The sequence below is a fragment of the Myotis yumanensis genome, unplaced genomic scaffold (genome assembly GCF_028538775.1).
Source record: "Myotis yumanensis isolate MYYU_CA2020_CCGP unplaced genomic scaffold, mMyoYum1.0.hap1 SCAF_6, whole genome shotgun sequence".
NCBI classification, from domain to species: domain Eukaryota; kingdom Metazoa; phylum Chordata; class Mammalia; order Chiroptera; family Vespertilionidae; genus Myotis; species Myotis yumanensis.
The window spans coordinates 98,058,924-98,086,350 of record NW_027223757.1 but is presented as its reverse complement, the minus strand read 5'-3'; the positions used below and the strand labels follow the sequence as shown (position 1 = coordinate 98,086,350).

The window sequence follows — 27,427 nt, the reverse complement described above, 5'->3', positions numbered from 1 at the left end:
CACTGTGCAAGAGTGAGGACGGAGCCAGGGCGCAAGAGGCTGGAGGCCTGGTGGGCGCTGGAGCCCCAGCCCTCTAGACCAGGGGTCCTCAAACTTTTTAAACAGGGGGCCAGTTCACTGTCCCTCAGACCGTTGGAGGGCCGGACTATAGTTTAAAAAAAAACTATGAACAAATTCCTATGCACACTGCATATATCTTATTTTGAAGTAAAAAAACAAAACGGGAACAAATACAATATTGGTATTTGCATGTGGCCCGCGGGCCGTAGCTTGAGGACCCCTGATCTAGACAGAGAGGTCTGAAGCCCAGGGGGCGGAGGCAGGGCTGGAGACGCCGGGTGACTCCTCCCAGAGCCGCTGAGCGGTGGTCTCCCCACTGGGCAACACGCCCCACCCCGCAGTAGCCCTACCACTGGCTTGCATCCTGCACTCCTGTCAGCAAGTGTCCAGCTCACCCCTGGCCGCAGGAGAGCTTCTGACCTTTGGTAACGTACACTGCACCTCAGTGCAGAGCAAGTGCAGGTGGCGATTCTGGTCTCAGGCCCTGCCCAGGGCTGGGATGCAGCTCCTACAGACAGGGCCCCTCTCCACGCTGCAGCCCAGAGGCCTCCGCCTCCCTGAGGGGGTCACGGTGGGAAGAATGGAAATGCAATGTAAGTCCAAGTGGTCCATGGCAGAGAACCCCAGAGTGCTTTTCCAGTCCTGGCCTGAGGTGTAGCCATGTTGCTTTTAGAACCTGGCTCTGAAACAGGATAATGAAACCACAGGGCCCATCCAACCTGGCAGCCCTTTTGCAAAAATCGCTTTAAAAAATCAGTACCAAAGGGAGAGAAGCTGAGCTTCAAAAAAGCACTTCTGTGGAGCATTCGGGATCTTGCTCCCTGGCATATGTTGTCAGTTTGACTCAAATAAACTTATAAAGTCTCAGAACCTCCCCACAAAGAATTATAAAAGAATTATTATGAAAGTCCTAGGCAAGTTTGTTTGTTTTTTCCATTGACCATCCGCTACTTCCTTTCATTTGGATAGCAAGTCCAAACACCCAGGGCCCTTAGCCAGACTTCTGAGGTGCGAGGACGTGTCTCCCAGCGGCCATCACCTCGCTGTTGCTACCCCTCAGTCCTAGGAATGGTCCTTGCAGGTCAGCTCCCAATGCGTGTCCCTCAGTGAGAGCAGCGGCCCTGGCCAGCATTTACCCAGCATCTCCGTGGCCAGGGCTATCTGATGCACAAGGGATGTCATGCTGCCAGCAGGGGGGCGGCGAGGGAAGGTGGTCACCACTGTCTTCACAAATGAGCCCTTAGCGGGTAGCATGGGCTGCAGTTCTGCATGAGGTGGAATCTACACTCAACCACTGATGTCCTCGCAGGAATCTCAGCCCTAATCGTGTTGGGCTGTGCCCTGCTGAGCCCTCAGAGGCGGAACAGACACCTCTTCACGCCCTGCCAGCGCCAAGAAGGCGCCAAGAAGCCCCAGGCCGGCGGAAGGTGCACTCTGCTCACAGTGGGGACAGGTGCTCACTGGTTTATTGAGATTCAGGGGGGTCCCCGAGACACACATGTGCAGGGACACACCCGCTCCCCACGGCCCATCGAGCCAGGTCGGCAGCCAGGGATGCTGCCTTGGTCAGAATTCTCACCAACTACCCTCTGGAAGCAGCTCCCAAACCTGCCCACGCCGCTGCTCCTTCATCACCCCACACAGCCCCGGGAGCATGCCCCGAGGGGGCAGGAAGGGAGAGGGTGTGGTGAGGCTGAGGGCAGAGGTGACGGCATCATATGGATGAACCAGGGCAGAAGGTCTGTGCCCAGAGGGGCTGTATTTACAGGAGGGTGGGGAGCCTGGCTTCTCCACTTCCCTCCCCTACGGGCCTGTCCTCCCCACACCCGCTCACTTGTAAAGCAAATGGACTCGACTCCCATCACAGCTCAGCCGGTCGGGGAGCTCAGGGGGGCCCCTGGGCAGGCCCCCAGAGGGGCCCGGGGGTGTGGGAGGGGGGCGCCGGGCACGGAGCTGCTGCCGAGACTGGAGCTGGCGGCGCAGTTCGGAGACTCGCTCCTCTTTCTGGAGGAAGGCAGACAGGTGGGAGCCGGGAGTCAGGGGGTGGCAGAGGAAAATAGATAGAGGATAGAGGGTGGGTGGACAAAAGAAATTAAAATGAGAAACTGAGAAGAAAAGCCCAAAGGCCAAACTGGGGCACCACTGAGGACAAAACCAGGCAGGAGAGAATGGGGAGGGGAGGGCAGCGCAGCTTCCAATCAGATCCCCTCGCCCAGTCTGAGCGCCTGTCACTGCGCGGCCCACGGGCCCGTCCACCCCCTTTAGAGGAGGCTGTGCCGAGGGCTCCGCCCGGCAGAGCCCTTCCTCCCCTGGGTCTCAGGGCAGGGAGTCCTCTGGCTGGGCCCCGCCTCCCCGCCTCCCGCACTCCTGGGCCTCACACCTCGGCGATGATCTTCTCCAGCTCCCGGTTCTCCTTCTCCAGCAGCCGGGACTTCTCCTCCTCGTGGTTGTTGGTCGAGGACCCCGTCTTCATGGTGTCCTGAGCCTCCGACTGCCATTCCCCTCGGGTGATCAGCCTGCGCATCTGGGGGCGGGTGTGGGGCGCGGGAGGGCCAAGCAAAGACCGTGAGCGACCGGCTGGGCAGGGGGGTGGGGGGGGGTGGGGAGCCAGCCTGGCCCCCAACACGGGAGGCGGCAGGGAGCGGTCTGGGAGGAGATCGGACACCAGCGAGGCTCACCTTGGGCACAAACAGCACCACCAGCGTGATGTAGGAGGAGAAGACGATGGCGAGAGAGGCGAAGGCGAAGGCTGCGTCCTGCTGGCTGGACAGGATCATGGTGACGGGCGCGGTGATGAGGCACAGGACCTGGGGGCGGGCGGGGCGTCTCAGGGAACGGCCGAGCCAGGCTGCCCTCCCCCAGGAGAGTCTGCGCTCAGGCTCCTGGTGGCCTTTCCATTGAAAAGGACTCGCACTCGCGCACACACTGCCCCAAAGCAGCTGCCTCCAGTCCCGTCCCGCAAGTCCCGCAAGGCCGGCCCTGAGCTCAGACACCCCTGGGGCCCCCAGAGCACACCTGCGGGAACCTCGCCTCCGACTCCCCTGTGAGCCAGAGACGCGCCTGGCTTCCGGCCCCTCCCCCACCGGCGGGGGCAGCCACACCCACCCCTCGGGCGGCTGTGCACACGGACACGGACACGCGGTGCCGTGTGCATGTCGGGTGCTCCACAGCCCCGAGGCGTCACAGCACCCGTCACTCCACCCGGGGTCCCCATCCTCCCAGGCCGCCCCCGGAGCTCACCGCCACATTGTAGATGGCCATGCCCACCGCCCGGTGGTCATTGATCTTCTCGGTGGACACACTCTTGGTCTCATAAGCAAGAAAGATACCCAACAGCAGCAGCAGCCCCTTGTAGCCATAGAAAATGCCTGCGACAGCGGCGGGGGGTCACTGGGCGGAAGCCTCGCGCCCCAGCTCCGAGCTCCCCGTGAACAGGGAGCCCCTCCCCATCACCCTCACCTGCCCACCTTCCCGGCCTGGGCGCCAGGTCACAGGGGAAGGTGATGGTCATGACCCTTACCCTCCGGCTGGGAACCCAGCTTTGCATATGAGGGGTCTGCCGTTTGTGGCCACAGAGGAGAGTGAGCTGAAGGCGGAGGACTGAAGCCCGCGCGCAGCGGGCGGGGGCAGCCGGTGACGGAAGACGAGGAGGAGCCCATCCCCAGGGCCCTCCCTCCCCGGGGCAGGGGGGCACAGCTCTGCCGTGTCCTTCCTCAGACCCTAAGCTCCTCCCAGCGACACCGCTGCCCCCTCTCAGGGCAGTCCAAGACAGAAGGTCATAAACTGGGCTGCCGTCCCTCCAAGCCTGCCCACACCCCCACCTCCACACCCCACACCCCCACACCCCCCACACCCCACACCCCCCCCACCTCCACACCCCACACCCCCCCACACCCCCCACACCCCCACACCCCCCACACCCCCACCTCCACACCCCACACCCCCCCACACCCCCACACCCCCCACACCCCCACACCCCCCCCACACCCCACACACCCCACACACCGAGCCACGTGTTCATCTTCCGGGAGCTGCAGTGCTCCAGCTGCGGCAGGATGGACACATCGATGTCTTCCTTCGGCTCCTCCTTGGCGAAAGTCTAAAGGAGATGAGGCCGCAGGAAAACGGGCATCATCCTATGTCCCCCAACTGTGCTGGTGCCTGACTCCCAGCTCTGCCCCGTTTCCTACGAGACCCCAGTGCTGAGGCCAAATCCCACTCTAGGCCTGGACAGGCCCCCCACACCTTAGGGATGGCTACCCTCCCCACGACCCGGGGAGCGCACAGCCCTCCTGGCGCCGCGGCCCCGCTCCAGAGGAGCCCTGGGCCTAGCAGCTCAGCCTGCAGCCCTGACGCTCGGCCGCCTGGCCCCGCGGTACCTCGATGGTCCGGTGCAAGGGGTCCACGATCTGCCACACGGCGAGAGTGAGGAGGTCCGTGCCCACCAGCAGGCCCACCGTGGCGTACAGCTTCCAGGGCTCCAGGGTCTGGCGGGTGAGCACAGGACACGGTCACCCCTGGGCCCGGCGGCCAGGCCCAGGGGAGGACGCCAGCACTCACCTTCCTCCACTCTTTCTTCTCCTCCTTCTTGGTGAAGACCGTGTGGACCCACCAGATCTTGGTGAACATGGAGCCGTAGCCCAGACTGAAGCCCAGGCCGAGGAGCCAGAGGCGGGCCTGGGAAGGAGAGGGCGCTGGGGCTGCGGCGGAGGCAGCCTGGGGGGGGAGGGGGGCGCACCAGGGACAGTGGAGGAAGGGGCTCCCTACCTTCAGCAAACCCCTCCCATCCATCGTCTACTTTGCCACCAGGGGATCTTCCTAAAACCTCCTGGTCTAATGGCCAGTCACTTCTGGCCGCTCCCCAGGCCTCCGCTGCTGGCCTGTGACACTGCCCTGCCACCCTTTACTCCTCCAGCTGACAAACCCAGGAGTCCCTCAATATTCAAACGCCGCTCTTCTGTGAGGGCCGCCCTCTTCCCCGTGTCCCACAGCAGCCTGCACCCCGCTGCCTCCTCCCCCTGGAAGCAGCCTGCCCGTGGCCTGGGTGCCGGTGAGCTGACCCCTGTGCACAGCCTGGGCCGGAGACAGGCACCAGGCAGAGGAGAGGGGAGAGTAAGGTGGGCAGGGGACACGGGGTGTTTCCTACCAGCACAACACAGAACCAGAGATGCTGCGGACAGCAGCCCTTCCCCACAGCGCCAGGCTCCTCCCTGCACTGCATCCCGAGGCCAACCGGTGTAGCAGGGCTGCCTCCCCACTGGCCCCGCTGTGGGTCCGGATTTTTGCCGTCGTCCTTCCCAACCCCCCAAGGCTCCACAGGAAATACAGTTCTTGTTCTCAGCCCCCAAGACAAGACAAGCCACCGCTGTCCCTCCGTGGGGACCCTGCTTTTGTCTTCAGGACCCTGGCAACCTTGGAGCCCACAGTGAACTGACAAGCGAGCTACAGAATGAACGCACCTGGAGGCACAGGGACAGGTGGGAAGAAGGCAGGGACGGCAGGGGAGCTGCGCCTCACCTGGCAGACAAAGGGGAACTGGTTTCTCCCGATGTGGTACCCGTCCAGCCCCAGAGGGAAGACAGCAGCCAAGGCCAGCGAGCAGCCCACAGCCGTCAGGTTGTTCAGGGTGGGCTGTGAGTTCTGGATGTAGCTGGAGCCCAGGCGGGAGCAAGGGAGAGGAAAGCAGAATCAGCTCCTGCTGAAGGGAGGTCGTCTCCAAAGGCCGCAGGACAAGGAAGACAGGCCTGGGCGGGCAGCAGAGCCGGGAGAAAGCCGACTGGCCTGGCCGCAGGGCTGGGAGGGCCTCCCGCCCAGACCAGGTCACCCCACCCCGAGCCCTGCCCGCCTGCCCGGCCCCTAAGCTGCAGGGACGGGAACTCTCTGGCTTCACCTTCCGTGCGCAGGGACCTAGGGAAGCGGTAAGTCAGTGAAAACCCGACACGTGGCCTCAGTGACACAGGTTTGACTCTCTCCCTTCATTGATCACCATCTTGGAGAGGCAGACAGGACAACAAAAATGTCAGAAGGTACACTTACCGGACGTGGGAGTTGTAGATGTTAAAAGACAAACAGACAACAGCTAGGACAATGCCCAAGCTGGAGAGAACCGAGACGGAGATAAAGAGTTTCTGTGACAGGAAGCGGAATGTCTTGATTACCAGGGTCTGGTCAGCAGGAGGAGACCCTCCTACAGGGGGAGGAGGGAGAGAGGGAAAGAAGGAGGAAAGAAGACCCAGGGAGGAGGTGGGGCGGGGGAGGCAGCGGCAGCGGCAGCTGCAGGCGGACAGCGCTGCGGGCCGGCTCTCAGGTGCCAGCAGACATGCGCTCAGAGGGGGCTGCTGCGCTGTCCGCAGGCTGGCAGAGCCGGGCCTCATAGTCTTTTCTGTTATTGTTTGTCCTGTTTTCCTGTCTTTCTTGTAGGAAAGGGAAATGGGAAGGGAAAGCTGAGAAAATTATGAGGTTTCTTACAACTCAAATCAAAAGCTTTATGATTGTAGAATCATAAAGCTAAGAGCCTCCAAGAATCTGGTCTGGCCTCTTAGCTCCAAGAAAGAGGAAAAAGCTGACCTGTGACTTTTAGCCCTGGCTGGGGTATCCCCAAAGGTGTTTCCAGTATCGAGAGGAAGCTTAAATTTGTCAGAGTTCACAGGGGAAAAAGGCTAATTTCAATGTGTGTGGCCTGGGAGAGGTGTAATTCAGGCCACGCAGCATTTATAGCCCGGGACCTGCCCACGTTCCAGGAAGCAGCAGTGGGGGGCCTCCTGGGGTGGCAGGCCGGCCCCTTGCTGTGCCTCCGCCGTCCTCACGATGCCCACCTTTGTTTTACCAGGACCTACCTGCCTTTGCCCACCTCTGGTACCTTCCCCACTTCCTATTATTTTAGCCACCAAGCCCTCAGAGAACACCGCTTACTGCCCTCTTTAACAGGTACATTCCTGTAGACAACACTCATCTCTCCTGTAGTTGAAGCAACTGCTTTCTTGACAAATAAAGAGGCAATTCCAGGCCTGATACATCAAGGCACCAGACATCGGGGAGACCCGAATGGAGTGCCCATCTCCCACACCTGCCTGCCCCTGCCTCCACTCCCCGGTGACTGTTTCTAAGTGTATGCTACCAACTGCCTATTCCCTCTCACGATACACCAGCCTCCTCTGCCCAGATCTTGGACATTCTATTCCCTTTCTCTTCACCCAATCCTAGTCCACCCCCCGGAGCATTTCAACCTCATGGCATCTGCCACCCACCTTCATTCAAGTGCATGACGCTGCTCATGACTGTTCAGAGGGATTGAAGGAAAACATCCGTAGGACCACTTACCAATCCACTTATCCGTTTTCGACCAGGAGAGGTCATCCTTGGTGCTGTCATAGTAGCCGATCTTCTTGTAGCTGCCACCTGGGCAGACAATAGGAGCGCCGTGGGGTGGGGAAGACTACTCCCGGCACCCCCAGCCTTCCACTCCCCTAAGGCAGCTTTCTGTGGTTGCAACCGATTCCCTTCACCCGCGCCCTGAAGAGACTTGGAAGGGCCTGAGCGGTCACGTGGATGAGCAACCTGACGTAAAGGCAGTGTAAAGGGTCCCACAAAACAATATCTGTATGTGGGAAGCCGCCATTCATCGCACAGCCCACCTCTCATAGCAAGATCTCTCTCCCTGTGGGTCCAGCTTTAAAGCGTTAAACATGTTTATCCTCCCTCTCGTGAAAGAATCATGGCATCTGTTTTCCCAGTGGCTTCCACTTTCGTTTTATAAATTCCTCCCTTGTTGGTTGGCTTGGGTTCTAATTCCACAGATAAGTTGTACCTGCCTCTCAAAGTGCCGCCAAGTGCAACTCGGTCACTCCTAAGGTTCTGTTCCAGACTGTCCTAGTTACCCTGCTTTCCCATCAAAGGCCGACTCGCGCCCCCCTCCCCATGGCCGCCGGCCATTCCCGCTCCTCCTGGTACAAAGAAGCTCTGAGAGAATGTGGGAGGTGGGAGCCAGGAAGAAACTTTTCACAGGGAGCCAAGGAACAGCTCTCCCAGCCACGCTGAGCGGCTGAGTGGGGAGAGGTTGGAAAATTAACTCATGGGAGTTTTGCAAATACATAAGTGGGCCAAGCTATAAGAAAACACGACCTGGAAAAACCAAACTACACATACTAAAAAAAAAATTAAGAATGTTTACTTATGCCCTAGCCAGTTTGGCTCAGTGGATAGAGCATCAGCCTGCAGACCTAAGGGTCCTGGGTTCAAGTCCAGTCAAAGGCACATACCTTGGTGGCAAGCTCCTCCCCAGCCCAGGCCCTGGTCAGGGCTCGTGCAGGAGGCAACCAATCAGTGTGTTTCTCTCACACTGATGTGTCTCTCTGTCTTTCCCTCTCTCTTCCACTCGCCATAAAAAAAATAGAAAAATATCCTCAGGTGAGGATTAACAACAAAAAAGAATGTTTACTTATGTATGTAGCAAGAAAATTCTTTAAGTTCCCTTCAAAAACAACAGGTTTCTGCCCTGGCCAGTTGCTCAGTGGTTAGGACATCGGCCCTTGGACCAAAGGTTCATGGGTTTGATTTCTGGTTCAATGGAGGCGTGCAGGAGGCAACCAATCAATGTTTGACCCTCGCATCGCTGTCTCTCTCTCTCTCTCTCTCGCTCTCTTTCTCTCTTTAAAAACCAATTTTAAAAATATGCTCATGAAATTAACTCTGAAAAAAAAAATAGCAGGTTTCCTAGATTCAGCTTTCCTTGAGTCCATGGGTATGCAAATGACAGGTCAACTTCTCACCCCAAGCCACCAAAGGGAAACTCCTGAAATCAGAACAGAAGCCGACGCGGAAACAGCGCACACCCCCTGAAGGACACGACCACTGCAGCTCAGAGACACTCGCCCACACACGAGCTGCTTTCACTATTACTGTTACTAGTGTTAGTTAAAAGCTTGACGGACAGTTAAAAGAGAAGGTAGAGAGGCACCAAGGCCATCTTGTGATGTCTCCTGGTTTCCTAGCCCAGCCCACCTGCCCCTCGCTCCCCCCCCCACCCCCGCCCCCAGGCTCACCCTGGAGCTGCTCAATAAGTGTCCATGCCATCCGAGAGCCGCTGGCATCAAACACCACGTGGCCCTGAGGGAGAGGAACAGGCACAAGGGGGATAAAAGCAAGTGTGAGAGATCTCGGGACTCACGCTTTGAATCCTGGTGTTTTTGAAGCTAATTGAGGTTCTGAATGAATTCTATTTATGGCATTTGCCTGCATATAGGACATACCCCAGATAACCATACCCTGGATTTCAGAAACATTATTCTTTTGAGAAGCTTCACCACGAGATCTGGATGGAAGAACCCCCAGAGCACCAGGAGCCTGGCTTCTGGGTGTGGGGCCTGAGCAGGTCACTGAGTCCCTGGCTGGTTTCCCCACTTTAATGGAATAAGCAAATGACCTCTTTCCTCTTTCAAAGCCCTGTAGTTCTTATCTGACAGACATAGCTGGGCTGAAAGGAATGAGGAGAGGGCTGAAGCAATGGGGCGGCCTTTCCCCTTCTAGTCTCAGGTGGGTTTGGGGTCCCTACTCCTTGGACTGAGACCAGCTGCTGCAGGGAGGCAGCTGAGAGGAGGTGTTTCCAGAGGGGCTCCCAGGAGCACGTGTGTGGAGGGGCCACTGGCACTCACGGAGACGCCCTCGAAGGACGAGGAGTTCATCGCCCGGTAGATCTGGTCGGTGATGGTCTGGTTGTTGTAGTTGAAGTCTTCCAGGCGCACGCCCGCGTGGCCACCCCCTCCCGAGGTCTTGTTCAGGGCCAGGGCCAAGGCCCAGATGGCATCGTAAGCCAGCGGGGCCTCCTGGAAGCCCCCCGTCTCCTCGGGGTGTCTTTTCAGTCTCTTGGTCAGTTTTTCCACAAATTCCTGGGATGTCTAGGGAGGAAGGGGTTGGAGGGTGGGAGGGCTTCTGGTTCCCCCATCTCGACTTGAATAGATGGTTTACGTTCATGTTGTCAGGTCGAGCAAATGTACACATAAAACCTCGAGCTACACCCGTGTCTGTTTTACACCCGAAGCCACTAGACTAGGGCGGGAGCAGCTGGGACCAACACCTTCATGTGCACAGCTGCTCAGAACTACCCACAGAGCTGACACCGCATGATAAATGGTGAAGGTTAGAACGTGGAGAGAAAAGCAAGAGAATGGTTGTGCTCTCAGCTCCAACCTTCCCAATAGAGCTCACCGGCCAAAGAGCCCCTTTGATGCCCAAAGACCCAGCGGCGGTGGCACCACAGCCTCCTCACGCGGCCTGTCCCAGGGAGCCTTCTCGGGGCCGGACTCCTACCCCGCAGGCTTGCAGTTCACGGACTCGCAGGCATCCCCTAAGCTTCAAGGTCTATTATTCAACCCCTACCCACACCCTTCCAGCCCTCTTTTTCTTGGAAATCTTTTTCCAAGAAAGCTAAGTAACAGAATGACAGTTCCTTTACCTCTGTCGTGAAATGGGTCAGAGACCTGAGTTTCCATACCCGGCAGTCACTTAGCTAGATGACCAGAGGTGAATTCCCGGAAGGGTTTGGAGATGGCTCCCACATAAAGGAGAAAATCACACTGCCCTTCCCTACCTCCTAAAACCACACCCAGTGGCGACTTCTCAGCAAGACACAGGTTAGACACGGGCACTGGATTCGATCTGAATATATTAACATACACTCACTCTAATGAGGAAATGAATGAAGAACAAATAAAAGTCTTCATTCCCGCCCTAACCGGTTTGGCTCAGTGGATAGAGCGTTGGCCAGCGGACTGAAGGGTCCCAGGTCCGATTTCGGTCAAGGGCATGTACCTTGGTTGCGGGCACATCCCCAGTGGGGGGCGTGCAGGAGGCAGCTGATCGATGTTTCTCTCTCATCGATGTTTCTAACTCTCTATCCCTCTCCCTTCCTCTCTGTAAAAAATCAATAAAATATATTTTTTTTAAAAAAGTCTCCATTCCCCATGCCGTGCCCACTTTTCTTTCTATTCAACTTTCTGGACACAAAGGAGTAGAAAATGCAAAGGCCAGGCAGTGTGGTGCAGTGGGAACAGCCTGGCTTTGCAGACAGACAGGCTGGCTCTCCTGCCCTTGAGGACAGGACCAGGCTCCACCCCTCTCTCCTTCCTCAGAACCCAGCACTGTGCCCTCCCAGATAGATGTCCACTGGTGAGGGCACTGAAGATGCTCTGTATGATTTCATGAGGGGTGTGTGTGTGTGTGTGTGTGTGTGTGTGAAATACAGAATGCACAACTCCAAGAGTGAGCCCTCATAAAACTATGGACTTTGAGTGGAAATGATGTGTCATTGTAGGTGCATCAGTGACCACTCGGGCATGCTGACAGCGAGGGCTCTGCGTGTGTGAGGGCAGGGACGTGTGGAAAATCTCTGCTCCTGCCACTTATCTTGCTGTGAACTTGAGCTGCTTTAAGAAATAAAGTCAGGCCCTAGCTGGTTTGGCTCGGTGGATAGAGCATCGGCCTGCGGACTGAAGGGTCTTGGGTTTGAGTCCAGTCAAGGGCACATGTCCAGGTTTTGGGCTTGATCCCTAGTAGAGGACATGCAGGAGACAGCCGATCAATGATTCTCTCACATCTTTGATGTTTCTATCTCTCTCTCCCTCTCCCTTCCTCTTTGAAATCAATAAAAATATTTTTTTTTAAAAAAAGATATTGCTCAGTGAATAGCTTTAAAAGAAAAACAAAGTATTTGTTGCCCAGCTGGTGTGGCTCAGTGGTTGAGCATTGACCTGTGAACCAGGAGGTCAGGGTTCGATTACTGGTCAGGGCACATGCCCTGGTTGTGGGCTCGATCCCCAGTAGGGGACGTGCAAAAGGCAGCCCATCAATGATTCTCTGTCATAGTTGATGTTTCTCTCTCTCCCTCTCCCTTCCACTCTGAAATCAATAAAAATATTTTTTTAAAAAAACTATAAAAAAATAATACCTAAAACTAAAAGCTCAATTTTCCTCACTCCCTAACACTTCCCAGCACATAAGATTAAATCCTTAAAATCACCTTAGACTCCTTCAAATCACCAAATTTCTTAATTGTTTTGTTGAAATGTGTCGTTAATACCATGCATTCCTACACAGAGCACTGTTAATAGTAATAACAATAGCTAACGTTTACCTTGTCTGTAACAGGCACCTTCCTAAGGTCCATGTGTCACTCACTTCGCCTTTAAATGAGGTGTATGGCCCTTTTAGAAATAAGGAAACGGGCACAGGAAAGTTCAGCTGCCTGAAGGTGCACGGCTAGTGCGTGGCAGCAGGACCCACAGCCGGGCGCCTGCGCCGAGTCCGAGCCCGAGCCCTGTGCTGCCCGGGCGCCCAGGCCTCGCAGAGCGCCGCTGAGAGGGCGGCAGCGGCTGAGGCTTTTAAAAATAATTGTAATTGATTTTTTAGAGCGAGTGAGAGAGAGAAACATCAATTGCTGTTCCACTTATACATGCATCCTTGGAATGCTTCTTCATGTGCCCTGACCGGAGATGAAACCACAGCCTTACGTATCAGGACAAGCTCCAACCGGGCCACCGGGCAGGCCGCTGGGCCGCCCGAGTGTCCTCCTGCCTCCAGGTCTATCCAATCTGCAGTTCAAAGTAATCACTATGTCAGAAAGTCACCCCAGCAGGCAGGGACTCCCCCCGCTCTGCATGCTGCGCCCCTGCCCAAGCCCCGCCCTCCTCTCGCCCCCCCGCCCCCCCACTGGCTCGGCCGCTGCTGGCACCCCTGAGCCCACATAACTAGTTACCAGAAACAGCGCCTCTTGGGCTAGCAAAGGTATGGCTGCCGCTTTTCTTTTCTTCTTCTTTTTTTTTAAAATATATTTTATTGATTTTTTACAGAGAGGAAGGGAGAGAGATAGAGAGTTAGAAACATTGATCAGCTGCCTCCTGCACATCTCCTACTGGGGATGTGCCCGCAACCCAGGTACATGCCCTTGACCGGAATCGAACCTGGGACCTTTCAGTCCGCAGGCCGAGGCTCTATCCACTGAGACAAACCGGTTTCGGCTGGCTGCCACTTTTCAAATAAAAATGTTACTAGGCAGCTCAAGGAAAACAGAACAAAAGTTCCATAACGCACAGAAATTAGTGAAGTAACCAAGTGCAAATTTATGAAACTAATTTTCTAACAGCCCCGTCTGGCAGTTTCTATATGTAAGTGTGGATGCTCAACAGTGACCTAAAATGTACATAATGAGGTAAGTTTTATTTTGTATTTTCTCCAGGTCTGATGGCACCTCTATCGCTGTCAGAATTTACTCATTTAGCCCCAGCCGCTTTGGCTCAGTGGATAGAGCCTCCACCCACAGATTGAAGGGTCCCGGGTTCAATTTCTGTCAAGGGCGTGTACCACAGTTGCAGGCTTGATCCCTGGCCCGGGTCAGGGTGGGTGAGGGAGACAACCAATCAATGTGTCTCTCTCACATCGATGTTTCTCTCTCTGTGTCTCTCCACCTCCCTTCCACTCTCTCAAAAAATCAATGGAAAAATATCCTCAGGTGAGGGTTAACAACAACAACAAAAAATTTACTCATTTTACTCACAACCTTGCTCCCACCACCTACTTGCCCCTCTAGCCCAGAGCCATCACCGTTCTCCAGAACCGCTCTCACCCACTGCGCACGGCCGGCTCCTAAGCCAGGGCTGCTCGTGTCCGCACGACTGGCCTTTGCAGCAGGATAGCTCTGTGTTGCAGGGGACTGTCTGGTACATGGTAGGAGGTTTTGGAAGCATCCCTGGCTTGTCCACTAGACAGCAGTTGTGACAACCAAAATCACCCCTCGATATTGCAACTTCTGGTTGAAAACCACTGCTCTAACCAATGGTCCTCAAAATACGTCCCCAAGCCAGAAGCATCAACATCCCCGGGAATCTGTCAGAGATGTAAATCCGGCGGCCTACCCAGACCTCCGGAATAGGAACTTCCAAGGGAAGAGGCCAGTAACCTGCACGCTAACCAATTTCCAGGTGGTTCTGGAAGCTCGTTTCAGAACTATTCACCTAGATTCAAGGCTACCAACTCGGCTCCTTTTCTAATTCGCCGTGGCTCTGGGTCCCAAAGACCGACCCTTGCTTCTGATCCACCTGCCTTGGCCCGTTTAACTCGCCTATAACCTCTTCCCTAGTTAGGTGTGACGGCTGCTTCTCCCCTGGTGCTGCAGGCTGCAGGGCAGGCCTGGTGTCACTAGAGCCCTGGGAGCTCGAAGGCAGGCAGCATCTTTCTCTAGAGACCAAGAGAAAGAAGACCTCCATCCAATGGACAACTCACCGGTCAAGTGACCTTTCAGAATTTTTCCAGGGAACTTTTCAACCAAGACGCCTTACACAGAGAATCCCTCAGACTGTCCCAGGACAGTGTCCATAAGCAGAGTCCACACGACAACTGGCCCTTCAGCACAATCCACGGCCAGAATAAACTTCTCAAATCTTCTTTCGCTCTCACTCAAAAAGAGTGTTAGCCAATCAAAGTAGGAATTTTTTAGTCAGACTTCCTGGTTCCCTGGAAGGTGATGGGGACACGGGTTTGGAGCGAGCCTGCCCGCCAACAGTTATATGACCTGAGACCAGTATGTCACTACCCTCTCTGAGCCTCAGCTTCTTGGCCTATAAAATGGAAATGAAAAACTAACATCAGAGTACTGCTGTGAGGATCACTAAAATTATGTATCAAGCTCCTGGTTTACTACACAAAAGCAATTACTACCAGAACTTTGTTTTAATGAGATATTTGGGGGCTTTATAACCATTAACACCCTCAGCTTGCTGCCCAAAGCAGGCATTCCAGACCTAGGACTGACCTGGGCACAATAAGCAGACACTTAGGTAGTCCTATCCAGCTCACCCAAGACTCTGTATTCCTTACGCTGTAGTGCCTTGCCCTCGCTGGTGTGGCTCAGTGGATAGAGCGTTGGCCTGCGGACTGAAGGCTCCTGGGTTCGATTCCAGTCAAGGGCACATGCCTGGAATCCCCAGGAAGGGGTGTGCAGGAGGCAGCTGATCAATGATTCCCTCTCATCATTGATGTTTCCATCTCTCTCTCCCCCTCTCCCTTCCTCTCTGAAATAAAATTAAAAAAATAAAATAAAGATGTAGTGCCTCTTGCCCTCACACCCTCGCCTGTGGCCCTCACCTGCAGGGTTGGGGCTAAATGACTTCAAAAGTCCCCTTTGCACCTGCAATTCTAGGAGGATTATCCAGAGCAGCACCAGGAGCACTGATGATTGAGCACCAGCTGGAAAAAGCTTTGAAGTCACCAAGAAAATAAACTATATTCCCACCCAGAACGGTGCTCCTTAGAGGTGTGCTTGCGTGTGCAGCACCTGTTATTATTAACACCTCTCCCTCATCTCACTTCTTGCCAACAACTCCTTGTTTCCATGGTAACAGCCCTTCCACTCATCAGACCACCCTCATCACACCACCCCACTGCCTCTCTTTCTTGCCCAAGGAAGTCAGAGCAGAAGTGGAATCCAGGGGAAACGATACAAACAAGTTCAAGGTGGGCACAGGCCCCCTGTGCCCCTGTACCTCCAAACTCCACACCTGCTCCCCTCCCCTTCAAGGCTCCCTCAGTGCTCCCCACCTGCCCAGGTCCGGCCGCTCAGTCCCCACACTCTCACCATGTTGGAAATGCTGCGGGTGTTGGCAGGGTTCAGCATGACAATCTCAGTGGTGATGTGGCCCTCCACCGCTTCGGTCATCTCGTCCACTGTGCAGTTGATGGACGGGTCATAGGTCTTGAACCAGTTGTCCGCGTACCAGCCAATGAGGAACCACACATACTTCTTCCCGAAGAGCCGCTCCTTGTACACCTGGATGCAGAGGAGGAGGGCTGGGTCTGTCACTGTTTTCTGGTCCTATCTCTTTGTCACTATCCAGTCTCTGGGGAATCAAATCTACAGGTTTGGGGCGGGGAGTAGGAGAGGCTCGCCGCCTCCTCCTAAGCTCCTCCCAGTGGCCTCTCCCAGCCCCTAGGAAAGACTGGAGCTACAGACCCCCCAGAAACACGAAGTGGTGGAAAAATGGGATCTGGAGTGTCATGCGTGTGAGAAGCCAAAGATGGAGTCAGAGCCAACTGCTGGGGACATCATGTTAGCCATCACCTCAGACCATCTGCTGTCAACTTCAGCAGAGCCCGCCCAGGGCCAGAGCCCGCCCAGGCCCTCCCTCTCCAGGCTCCAACTCCACCTCACAGAACACTTTGCGGGCTTCAGTCTCATAGAAAAGTCCCACGATGATGCGGGCGTCCTGGCGCTGCAGGAAGGAGGGAGACACAGAGTCCTGAGCGGGTGAATGTCACCTGGAGCGTGGAGACCAGCTTCCAGGAGAGGCTCCTGTCTCACAGAACCGAGGCGAGGTGCCCTGACGGAGGCGTCAGCCAAGGCCAGGGGCGCCCATTGCAATCTCTACGTGTATCCAATCCACATGCTGGGCACCTTGGGCTCACACACGTCAATGTCAGCTACATCTCAATGTCAAAACAAAAACCCAACATCCCCCCACCTGGTTCTTCTCACCGGCCATTCTCGGCCACCCCACCTTCAGGTTCTTGACGGGCACAGCTGGGTCTGAGAAGAAACTCTGGCGGAAAGTAATCTCAATTCCAGCCTCCTTCACGCGCTCCTCCAGATCATCCAGAGTCTTCGGCAGGAATGAGAACAGAAACACAGGTGCACAGTAGGTGAAGAAGAGATCTGGCTGGGATCGCACACCCCACAGGGAACGCAGTGTGAACCTTCCCCCGCCAACATCCTCTGCCCTGGGCGGGAGTGGTCAGAGGACGGCCCCTGGAGTCTCAGGAGGAAGCCCCCTGCACCTCTGTGTCCGACAAATCACCCCACTCAGCCCTCTCACCACTGACAGCAAACATGGGGGAAGGAAACAGGAGCCATAAAAGACAAGGCAGGGGCCTGGATAGACGGGGCGATGTCAACCTCAAGAGGCACGTGAGCAGACAGTCAAAGGACAGAAAGGAGTGTCCTGAATCACTAAGAGATTGGGGGGGGGGGGGGAGGGGTAAAGAGCCATGAAAGGGAGAGTAAAGAGAGGAATCAAAGAACATAACAAGGAGAAGAAACCCACTGTCTTCTCTCCCTCAGAGCTCCCCACCCCTCCACCTGGCCTCGTCAGCATCCTGAGTCAGCTACCTGACCCATGTTCATACTTCTCTCTCTGTCCCTGTCTCCTCTTTCTCTCCCTCTCTCTGTCTTTGTCTCCATCTTTCTCTCCTTCCCTCTCCCTCGCTGTGCCTGTGCCATCTTCATAGCTCCACCCTCTGCTCCCATTCACACACACACACCAGCCCTTGGAGTGCCCGGACCCTGCTGCCTCCCAGGGTTCCTACCACACATGTTCTCCCTTATTATGTCCCGACTTTGGAGTGAACCTACTTTGGTAGAAACGGGGTCACTTGGGGACTACCCGCCTGGGGAACAAGGCATCAAAGGGGGGAGCCCTAAAACCACAAAGTTGAAGGATCCTGAAAATTCAAGGTGCTCATTCCTCTGGCATAGAAAGTACATGCATTCAACCCCCGGGGATGTGTTCTCTTGTGCTAAAGAATCCAGGTCTCTCCCAGAATGAGTCCCAGGTCAGCCCTTTCCACCCGGAGCTGGAGCTGGAGCGGGCGCCCGCTGCCCAGTAACCCCTCACCGAAGTGAAGACTTCGGTGGTCTGCTGGATGGTGGCGATCTTCTTCCAGCCCCACTTCTCAAAAAGTTTCACACGGGTAGGATTGTGCAAGGTGGCTGACGGGTGAGTTCGAAAGAACGTAGGGAAGCGCTGCCGGTTCGACAGGGCTGGTGAGCTGGAGCCGTAGGAAAGCTACGAGGGACAGGAATAGGGTGACAGGGACGTCACTCGACAGGGACGTCATCCATGGGCTCCGCCAACAGCTGCCCAGAGCGTCTCCAACCCTGCCCACGCTCTCCAAGCACCTCTGCCTCCGCCCTAGGAACGCCATGGTCAAAGGCCTGCACACCCTCACCGTCTGACGCCAGCGCCTTCTAGTGGCTGCGGAGGGTCGGGCCTGGTGCTAGGAGGCCGATTAGTTCAGGTCTGCAAAGGGCTCTGAATCTTGGAAGCCATCCTCTCCAATACACCCAAAAAAATGGCTGGCCTTCTGACCCGACCCCACTCACCACAATGAGATTCCACATCCTGGCGGCCTCCGCCACCAGCGTGGAGACGGAGCTGCAGCCCGGCATGAGGATGATCTTGATGGGGTCGTTGTAGAGCAGCTCGTACAGGTACTTGGTGGCCTGGCCTGGGTCACACTGAATGGGGGGAGACCGTGAGGGTTGGCTCCCTAGCCTCCTCCCATCCCTGTAACTCCTACTCCATTTTCCCCCCAAACCGAGTTACTTCCCCCAACTACCCACCCCTCTGCTGAAACCCTTTTGTCATTATTGCCACGTTCTTCTCCCTCTGAGCGCAGCCTCCTATCTTCTCGGTCTCCCTCACCCGTTAAATAGCTGCCTGCCAGCGGCTGCTTACCCCGTACCGTGCCCTCTCTTCCACCTGCAGTACCATGTCCATACCCCTTCCCTCCTTCAGCTCACCCAGACCCTGGCCACCTTCCCTCCTGCTTCCTACCACGTTTCTACGCTCCAAACACCTTACGGGTAGAAGAGTCCGAAGGAATAGGAATAAACTCTCCCCGCGTCCCAGGCGGCCTCCTCAAAGCCATTTTATGAAAATCCCTCCCTCACATCTGCAAACTCCCTCTCTCCACCTTCCTTTTTTCCTCCCTCTTCTCTCACTGGGCTAGTGGCACACAGAGCAGAAGCAGGCGCTGGGGGCCAGCTCAGCATCCAGCCCTCCTGCTGGGCCTGACCTTTCATGGGTCCATTAGAAAAAGAGACACTCAGGGGCCGCCAGGGGAAGAAACAAAGAGGAGGAAGAACTGGGGAGAATAAATAGAACGACTCTCAAGCGATGACTTCTAGGGGTGCCTGAGGAGGGGCATGGGGATGGGGAAGTGAGCACGCAGAAAGCCTGAAAAGAAAAGAATGCGGGGGTGGGGGGTGGGGGGGGGTGGGGGGCGTGGCCTCTCTGCCCGCTGCCTCCTGCTGACAGATGACCTTTCAAAAGCTGCTGGAGCCCCAGGGAAGCCAGTGGGGAGCCAGGCCCAGAGGGACACAGACTGGAGGCTCAGGGGACAGAGGAGGGTGAAGTGGGGAGCAAGGTGCAAGGAAATAAAGAAGGCCCCTAAAGCTGGCTCACTCCCCACTGAGGCCTGACCTCGGGACACTGGGAGCTGCAGGGGGGGGGGGGGGGGGGCGGGGCCGGGGGGGGGCTGGCAGAGTCTGAAGCGCCACCTGCCCCCACGCCAAGGGCAGTGCTCAGTGTCCACTCAGTGGCTGATTTTTGAAGCAGCTTCTTCCCTCCCACTGGGTCTCCCCCGGAGCTGTCACTCCTGCCCCTGCCCCAGCTTCCCCAAAGCTCTCCACGCCCCTCCCCGTCTGAAGGAAGGTGGTTAGGAAAGAGGACATATAACACGGAAGATACATACAAAGAGGGCGGCGCGTGCTCCTCAATGTCTCTTCCTTGGTGCCCACATCCCTCCCTGCTGCTTCTCACACCCTCTCCCTTCCGCACCGAAAGCAGCACGCAGGCTTCCTCCCCAGCTCACCTCCCAGCTCCTCTCCTCTGCTCTCGCCAGGACCCAGATACACCCGTGTGTCTGCCTGTCCATCTCCCCTGCTGCCTCTGCTACTTTCTCCTCCATCTCCCTTCTCTCAGGTCTCCCCACCTCCAGGGCCTCACCTGTCTGGTGATGCATCTGCGCTCCCCGGGGCCCTGCCATAAAGCCCACACCCACCCCTCCCTGGCCTCCCACCGCCCATAGCAAAGTGCTTCTCTTGTTCTCCTAAGCTGGACCTTCCCCTCAGCTGGCCCTCTTCCCGCCCAGCGGCTCCCAGTCCAACACTAACTCTCTCCCTGTGCCCTGTTGCTATTCCCACGCACTTCGGGGCTTAGCTGCACAGGCCCCGAAAGGGCAGGATTTCTTGGTAAAAATGCAGGTCCTTGGGTTCATCCTAACCCAGGAGTGAGACTGCACATTGAGCCGCGCCCTGCGGCGATCCTTACGGATACTGAGGTTGGAGGGTCACTGACAGAGGACCGCAAGTTCTGGCTCCAAGCTCCGGACGGCCCTTGCACTCTCCCCTCCCCACTCTGCCCTCCTCGCTCACTCACCTGTGCCTAGGTGTAGATTACGGCAGGAACAGAAATCCTCAGCGCACCCCAGGGCGAGGTCGCCAACCCTCCCCTCTGGGCTCTCTCTCACTCCCGGCACAGGTCAGAGAAGATCAGTGTGAGCCGCCAAGCTTCCCTCCTCCCCGTGCCACAGCCGTGAGCCAGAGGGCCACCCCTACCACACCTGGACCCAGATTTCCTTCCCTTCCCTGCTCCCTCTCCTCACCTCTTACCCCACATCCCCTTTCCCGGCTCACATCTTAGAGCCACATGCTGTGAAGCTGTAAAGACTAGCTCCAGACCCAAGCTCCCAGGACGTGCGAGCTCTCCCTGCCCCGCCTCCTCCCTGTGCCCCCCCCCCCCCCCCCCCCCCCCCCCCCCGCCAGCCCCTGTCGACTGCTGTGCCCTGCTCCCCGGCCCCCGCCCCCGCCACTGCGGGGGCTCCCTTGTGGGCCTCTAATCCAGTTCATTCTCCCAGCGCCTCTGACCACCAAGGAGCCTTCCGGCCACACATTCCTCAGCCCCGCAGCCCAGGAGTCCTGCACGGGCTTGGAGGGAGGAAGTCAGATGGGACTCAGCGACCCTTCTGGTTTTTGTGATAAAGGAACTCCAGAGCCCAAATCCCTCAGAATGTTCTTCGTTTGGTCCCTATTCCTTCCAGCTCCGACCTGATGCCAAGATGGACCTTGCTCCCGGGGTAAATGTGACCAGTTCCTACCTCTGAGGCGCCCCCCCCCCCCCCCCATCCCAGGGTCAGCTCACTCCCCAGAGGACCTGGATCAGCTGGTCCCCTAAATCCATCCAGCTTCCCCAAGCCCAAGCTCGTTCGTGGGTCTCCTGCCTTGCAACAGGGCTAACTACTGTGAACCCCTAAACCCTCATCCTGAACCCCCAGCCCCCGGGACTCCCACGCCGCTGCACTCCCAGCCCTTCTCCTGCTGGTCACGTGGGAGGGGTCGGCCCGGAAGCAAGCGTCGGGACTGAGGCCCCCAGACCCCCCGCCCCCAGGCCCGGGGCTACCTGGCTGTCAGTCCCCCAGACCCCCTGCCCCCAGGCCCGGGGCTACCTGGCTGTCAGTCCCCCAGACCCCCTGCCCCCAGGCCCGGGGCTACCTGGCTGTCAGTCCCCCAGACCCCTGCCCCCAGGCCCGGGGCTACCTGGCTGTCAGTCCCCCAGACCCCTGCCCCCAGGCCCGGGGCTACCTGGCTGTCAGTCCCCCAGACCCCCTGCCCCCAGGCCCGGGGCTACCTGGCTGTCAGTCCCCCAGACCCCCTGCCCCCCAGGCCCGGGGCTACCTGGCTGTCGTGGTGGATGAGCTTGAGCTCATAGTCCGGCAGGATGTCCCTGCGGCTGTTCACGTCCTCCAGCGCCATCTCCACGGCCGGCTGGCAGGCCTGGCCCCCGGGCCAGCCCCCCGCTCATGGGAAACAGCGCCCCGATGTACACCGCGCGCCGTTCTGCGGAGGGGCGCGGGGGGACCCGCGGATGAGGCCGCGGGAGGTGGGGCGAGTGGGAGGCCCACGCCGCCGGAGCCACCCCCACCGCCATCGCCACCAGGAGCGGCAGCGGCCACCGCGCCCGGGGAGAGGCGCCCCCAGGACCCATGGCGGGGAGGGGGCGGCAGGCAGCGGCTGGGGAGCGCGCTCAGGGGGGACCCTGGTCCTGGGGAGGGCTGCGGAGGGGGTGCCGCGGAGGCGCCTCCATCCCTGGCTGCGTGGGGCGGAGGGGACTAGGGCCTCGGGGAGGCAGGGAAGATGGGCTCCCCAGGCCCCCGGCTCCAGCTCCGCTCCCGCCGCCGCCGACTCTCCTCGCGGACTGACCGACCGACCCGGGCGGGGGGGGGGGGACGCGGCTGGGAGGGGCTCTGACGTCACGGAGCTGGGGGCGGGGGTGAGGTGGGAAGAAGGGGGCGGGGAAGGAGGCGGGCTCTGCGGACGGAAGGACCCCGAGCGGAGGGGGGGCCGCAGGGAGGCGACCCCCTGGGAGGAGGAAAAGGACGTGGGCGGCGTGGCGGGCAGGAAAGAGGGGAGCAGCGTGCCGTGCAGGAGTGCGGAGGGGAGGGGGAGGGGAGGGGAGGGGGAGGGAAGGAGGGGGTTGGAAGGGGCCGGCCAGAGTGGGGGTGCTGGGAGCGTGTGGGGGAGGGGAGGGAGCGCGCCGGGAAGGAACGAGACAGTGGGTGGGGAGGGAGGGGGGAGGCCGTGAAGGTGCCGGGAGGCGCCGAGATGCGGGAGAGGGTTGGGGAAGCCGAGGAGGGCGGGCGGGCGGCGGGCGTCCTCAGGTGAATCCCGGGGAAGGGCGGGCAGGGCAGGAAGGTGCTGGGGATCGGGGAGCCGAGGACAGACCGGGGTCTCCGCGCCCCCTGCCGGGCCCTGCCGGGCGGCGCAGTCTGGGAGGAGGCGGCGCCCGGGAGGTGCAGCCAAGCGGGGAGGCGGCCGCGCAGAAAACCGGGACTGGAGGCGGGACCCCGGTAGGCAACGAGGGGCTGCGAACGGTGGGGGCGGGGGAGGACCCGATCCCGGCGGCAGAAGCCGGCCGCGGGTGGGGGGCGGGGTGGGCGCGTGGGGTTTCCTCTCACCTGAGTGCGGCGTTCGGGTCACTGGCAGCGGGAGAGACGGGATCAGAGAAGAGTTACCACGGGCGCCCGGCTTCCCCGGCCTCACCCCCAGCCCCCCACACCTGTCCGGGCCGGGGCCGGGGAGCGGGAGCCCGCCTCTCAGGGGAGGTGCCTGGGGAGGAGAGCGAGGCGGACTGTGGGTCAGGACTTGGGCTTTTTTTATTTTTCGTAGGATGACAGATTTTGAGACAGAAATGCCTACAGCTAAGACATGGGCAGATCCTGATTGGTGGAACCTAAATATTATAAATTGTGGGGGTCTCTCTTTAAGAGAAAACAATTACAAATACAATCGCTTTTAAGCTATTGCTGTTAAAATATCCTATGCATTTTACAAAACACCTATGGCCATGCGGACACATTGTTAGAGCACAAGGATCCCGAAGCTTGCCTCATTCGCTTGTGGTTAATCCAGCCTCGGGGACTCCTACTTGCCAGAATGGAATGACAAACTGCAAGCAGAATAATTAAGTGAGAACCTGAGGATCCGAAAAGAGTCGACAACTGTAGGGGAAGCGAAGGTGTGCCTGCCCGCCGGGAGGTGGGATGCGGGGGAGGCCTGCAGGCCAGGGCGGGAAGGGCTAGGAGTGAGGGTGTTCCTGGAGGAGGGCAGGAGGCTGTCTGGGCCGGGCAGAGGCTCCTCCTTGTGCTCTGACAGTTCTGCCCCCAGTTTTAAGCCTTTTTCATTTTATCCTGATAACTTTCCACCCAGATATTCTTCCCAATCTTACCAACTTCTCTAAGTATGACATGATTTATTTCTGAGTCTGTACAACAATCCAGTTATGCAATAAATGGGGAGGGGTTGGCTCTAGACGAGGTTTATGAATAGAAAGTTCAAAGTTTAGAAAAAGGGACTGGAGCTAGGAAAACTGGGGTATTTAAACCTTAAGGAGGGTGATGGAGGGTGAGGTTCATAATGGAGAAGAGAAAAGGTGAGGCCAAGCACTGGGACCAGCAGACAGAGAAGAGGAAGGTGCATAAAGGAAGCTCCACCCAACTCCGGCTCCCAGGGAGCGGCTGCTGCGGGAGGGGCCGGGACCGGTGGGTGAGGAAGAAGCTGGGCCTCGGCCTCGGCCTCCCCAGAGCCCTCCTTCCCCCCACCCACTCCCAGCTCAGGCGGCAGGCAGGCAGCGGCCCCCTCACCCTGGCAGTGGGGCTTGGGGCTGCTCCACTGGCCCTGACTACACGTGCTGCGGGACACCCCCGCCAGGTGGAAGTCAGGGTCACACCGAAAATCCACCCGGGCTCCGTCCAGGGCTGGGAGGTCCCCCGCCCGTCAGGAACACCTTCCCATTTTCCAGCATCAAATAAGACTTGGAGCAGATTCGGACTGTGGAGAGACATGAACAGAGAGGCAGGGTGAAGGCTCCTGCCCTTAGCGAGCAGGCGGTTCAGCTGTGGATTGGGGCCCACAGGCATCGCACAGTGCAGGAAATCAGCGCAAAAGGGATCGGCCTCCGGCTTCCAGGCCCCCCTTAGCCCTGAAGCATCCACACATTCCCACGGGAGAAAAGGAAGAAGCACTGCCACGTAGGAACCCAAGATGGAGCTATAAGCACGTAAAATGCGCTCTGCAGGGGGCGGCTCTGGCTGTGCGATGGAAGGAGGCAGGTGACTTCAGATGCAATCACATTTGCCTTCCGTGTTTTACCTGCTTGTATTCATGCTAGACGGGACTCTGTTTCTTGGGTGTGCAGTCTCTGCATTAGAGACAGGTATTCGGAAATGTGATAAATCATTTTAGAATGTTTTTGCATAATCTGCCACTAATAGTCCTTGAAGAGAATAAACTCACAAGATGAGTAATCAGGTTATGGGATCAATATGCGGTGGCCTGGGGGAGGAAAGGTGACCGGCAAGGCGCAGGCTGCTAGCCGCTGCCTCTCACTGCGCACCGGCCAGTCCCCTCCTGCAGCGCAGGTGGTTGTGAACTGGTTGCACGAGTCCAGGTGCCGGCTCACCCACGGTAACGCTAAGTCGGAGGCAGTAAGAGGAATGGTCTTGACCAATGAAGGGCACTGGGAGGCTACTCACCACAGCGGCTGGGGTTGTCCATCTCTGTCCAGGAGCCGTTGGCCAGGCACTTGCGGACCTTGGGCCCCACCACCTCGCGCTCTCCGCGGCACACGTACTCAATCTCGTAGTCCACGGGCAGGAAGCTGATAGCCTTCACCTGGTCCCGAGTCAGGCCCCGGTACCTGATGCCCCCTTCCCAGGGCGGGTGTATGATCTGGCAACCTGAGGGGAGTGGAGGGTTGGGGGGGAGGCGAGTCAGCTGCGGGGCGGAGAGGCTAGGGCGCGGTCCCCGGGCCGGGAGGACGGGGGTGGGGGTGGAGGCGGGAGGGAGAGGGTACCCCGCAGAACTCTGCTCATAGAACCCAGAAGTGGGGAGGGAAGGAGCCGGTCGGTAAGGAGAAAAGTAATGGGGAGATGGGGGGGGGGGGGGGGGGAGATGTGCGAGTGAGCCGGGAGGACATCGAGTGGAATCAGGATGTGAGAGGCTCTCACGAGGCCACCTGGGAGGGCTGGGTGGCGACGGGGACCGGAGCGGGCGGAGCTGAGGCCTCGAGCGGGTCGCAGGGAGGGGCCCAGCGGGCGACCGGGTGGCCGAAGGGCAGCGGGAGTACAGGGGGCAGGCTGGCGGGGCCGGAACGAGGACCCCGAGGGCTGGGGGTGGGGTGCACCTTCCGCGCTGGCGTTGGGGGTCTGCGCCCCGCCCGCGCCCTGCGGGCCGAGGAAGAGCGGCGCCAGCAGCAGCAGCAGCAGCGGCGGCGGCGGCGGCATCTGAGCGAGAGGCGGCGGCGTGAGCCCCGCGGGGCCGGCACTGCGCGCCGGGCCGGCCTCCCCGTAGCCTCCGGGCTCCGACCCGCTGCGCCGGGAACAGGAGGCTCCCGGCGAGGAGGCGGGGGCGGAGCTGGGTGGCCAGGGGCGAGGGGAGGACGCCGTCCCACCGCCCGCAGCCCCCCCCGGGCCTCCGCCCTCGCGGGGCTCCACCTCCCCGCCCCCGCCCCGCCCCGCGCGCCCGGCCCCGGCGGCCTCCCCGCCCCGGCCCCGCTCTTACCTCGGCGCCGGCCCAGCTCCCCCGCGGTCCCCGCCTCAAGGCCCCAGCCCCGGCCGCTCCTCCCCGCTCCCCTCGTCTGTCCCCCACCTTCCTCTTCTCCACCTTCCCCTCCTCCTGACCCTCCGGCCTGGAACCCGGGCGCCGCCCGGCCTGGCTCTCGGCCTCTTCTCGTTCCCGACCCCACCCCCGTTTCTCCTTCCCCGCGGCGGCGGCCGTGGGAGCGGGGAGCCCGGAGCGAAGGAGGCGGCGCCGGGGACCGGGAAAGCTCGGGCGGAGGGAAGAGGGAGGCCGGGCGGAGGAAGAGAGGGGAGAGCGGCGAGGGCCCTCCCACTGCCCGACCGGGACCGGCGCCCCGCCCCGCCCCGCCCACCGCGGGGAGGCGCGCGCCCGGAGGGCCCTGCGCGCGGGAGCGGGGCTGGCGCGGAGCCGGGGAGCCGGGCCGGGCGGAGAAGGCGGTGCACAAAGGGAGGCAGCTCGGAGCTGGGTGAGGAGAGAGCGAAGGGCCTGCAGGCGCCGGGGCGGAGGGGAGGGAACCGAGACGTCTGGGTCCGGCGGCGGGAGCGGGCGCGAGGGGGCGGGGACTGAGAGCCGGGGCCATTCGGCCCGCATTGCTGCTCCGACTGGAAGCCAAAGACGGGAGGGGCTACAAGGGGAGAAAGGAGGCAGTAGGAGGCTTTTAGAAAGGCAAAGACAAGAGTCTGCAGAGGAGGGCCGCAGCCCGCGTCATTTCTGGGTCCCGCGGGGCCATCGGTGCTTCCCGCCGGCCGCTCGGGAGCAGAGGAGCCGGGCCTCCGGGGCCCTGGGCCCCTGCGCGGGGCTGGGGAGAGGAGCCGGCGTCGGATGGGCCCGCGAGGGGCGGGAACCAAGCACTGTGCGGCCCATCAGCGCCGAGGGCTCAAGCTTCACGTTTTTCATGACCACGTCCCTGTGCGGCTCTGAAACCATCGATAATGTCGCCTAACTCCACACGTACCACTGTCAGAGCCACCCGCGGCCCTGCTGTAACAGGAAGGGAGATGGAAAAACGTAATTTGTAGTAAAATAACATGCACAGTATTCTGATGTGTGAGTGCTGAGGCCTGACTGGAAGCGGCGGGAGCTCCGTGGAGTGGAGGTGGCGCTGCTGCCCGCCCACCGGAGCCGCCGCCTGCGCCCTCGGTGCCCAGATGTGAGAGGTGGTGAGCACTCCTAGCGGCCACCTCCCCTACATTCACACGCAGCTGTAATTGCATTCCTAGAAAGTTCACTGTATATTAACACCGGTTTTTTTAACGGTATTAAATTTTAGACTCAGATAATTAAACAGATTTCACCTACATGAATGTCCCAGGGGACACTGAGGACCTGGGCGAGGCAGTGCTTCCCTGTGCAGGCTGCTCGGGAACATCTTACCCCGCCAGAGCCAGGGCCGGTGCACCCCGCCGTCGCTGCGATTACAAAAAGAAAGCCCACACAGTTATAAAACGCTCCCTAGGGGCTGGGTGAGGA

General features: G+C 58.9%; 1 protein-coding gene across 1 annotated transcript; it reads right to left on the bottom strand.

Annotated features, from left to right (window-relative positions):
- Positions 1-1,508: 1,508 nt before the first annotated feature.
- On the bottom strand, positions 1,509-26,012 carry GABBR1 (gamma-aminobutyric acid type B receptor subunit 1). The gene is given in 25 exon segments (XM_070419047.1): positions 1,509-2,064; positions 2,441-2,584; positions 2,739-2,867; positions 3,301-3,428; positions 4,066-4,159; positions 4,440-4,547; positions 4,621-4,737; positions 5,578-5,710; positions 6,097-6,247; positions 7,381-7,458; positions 9,102-9,165; positions 9,711-9,953; positions 15,683-15,874; positions 16,251-16,316; positions 16,602-16,703; positions 17,715-17,885; positions 18,203-18,337; positions 21,557-21,676; positions 21,678-21,718; positions 22,837-22,857; positions 24,022-24,148; positions 24,150-24,208; positions 24,913-25,116; positions 25,563-25,662; positions 25,940-26,012. Coding segments are annotated over 24 exon segments (2,901 nt in total). The 5' UTR covers positions 25,940-26,012; the 3' UTR covers positions 1,509-1,890.
- Positions 26,013-27,427: the final 1,415 nt, after the last annotated feature.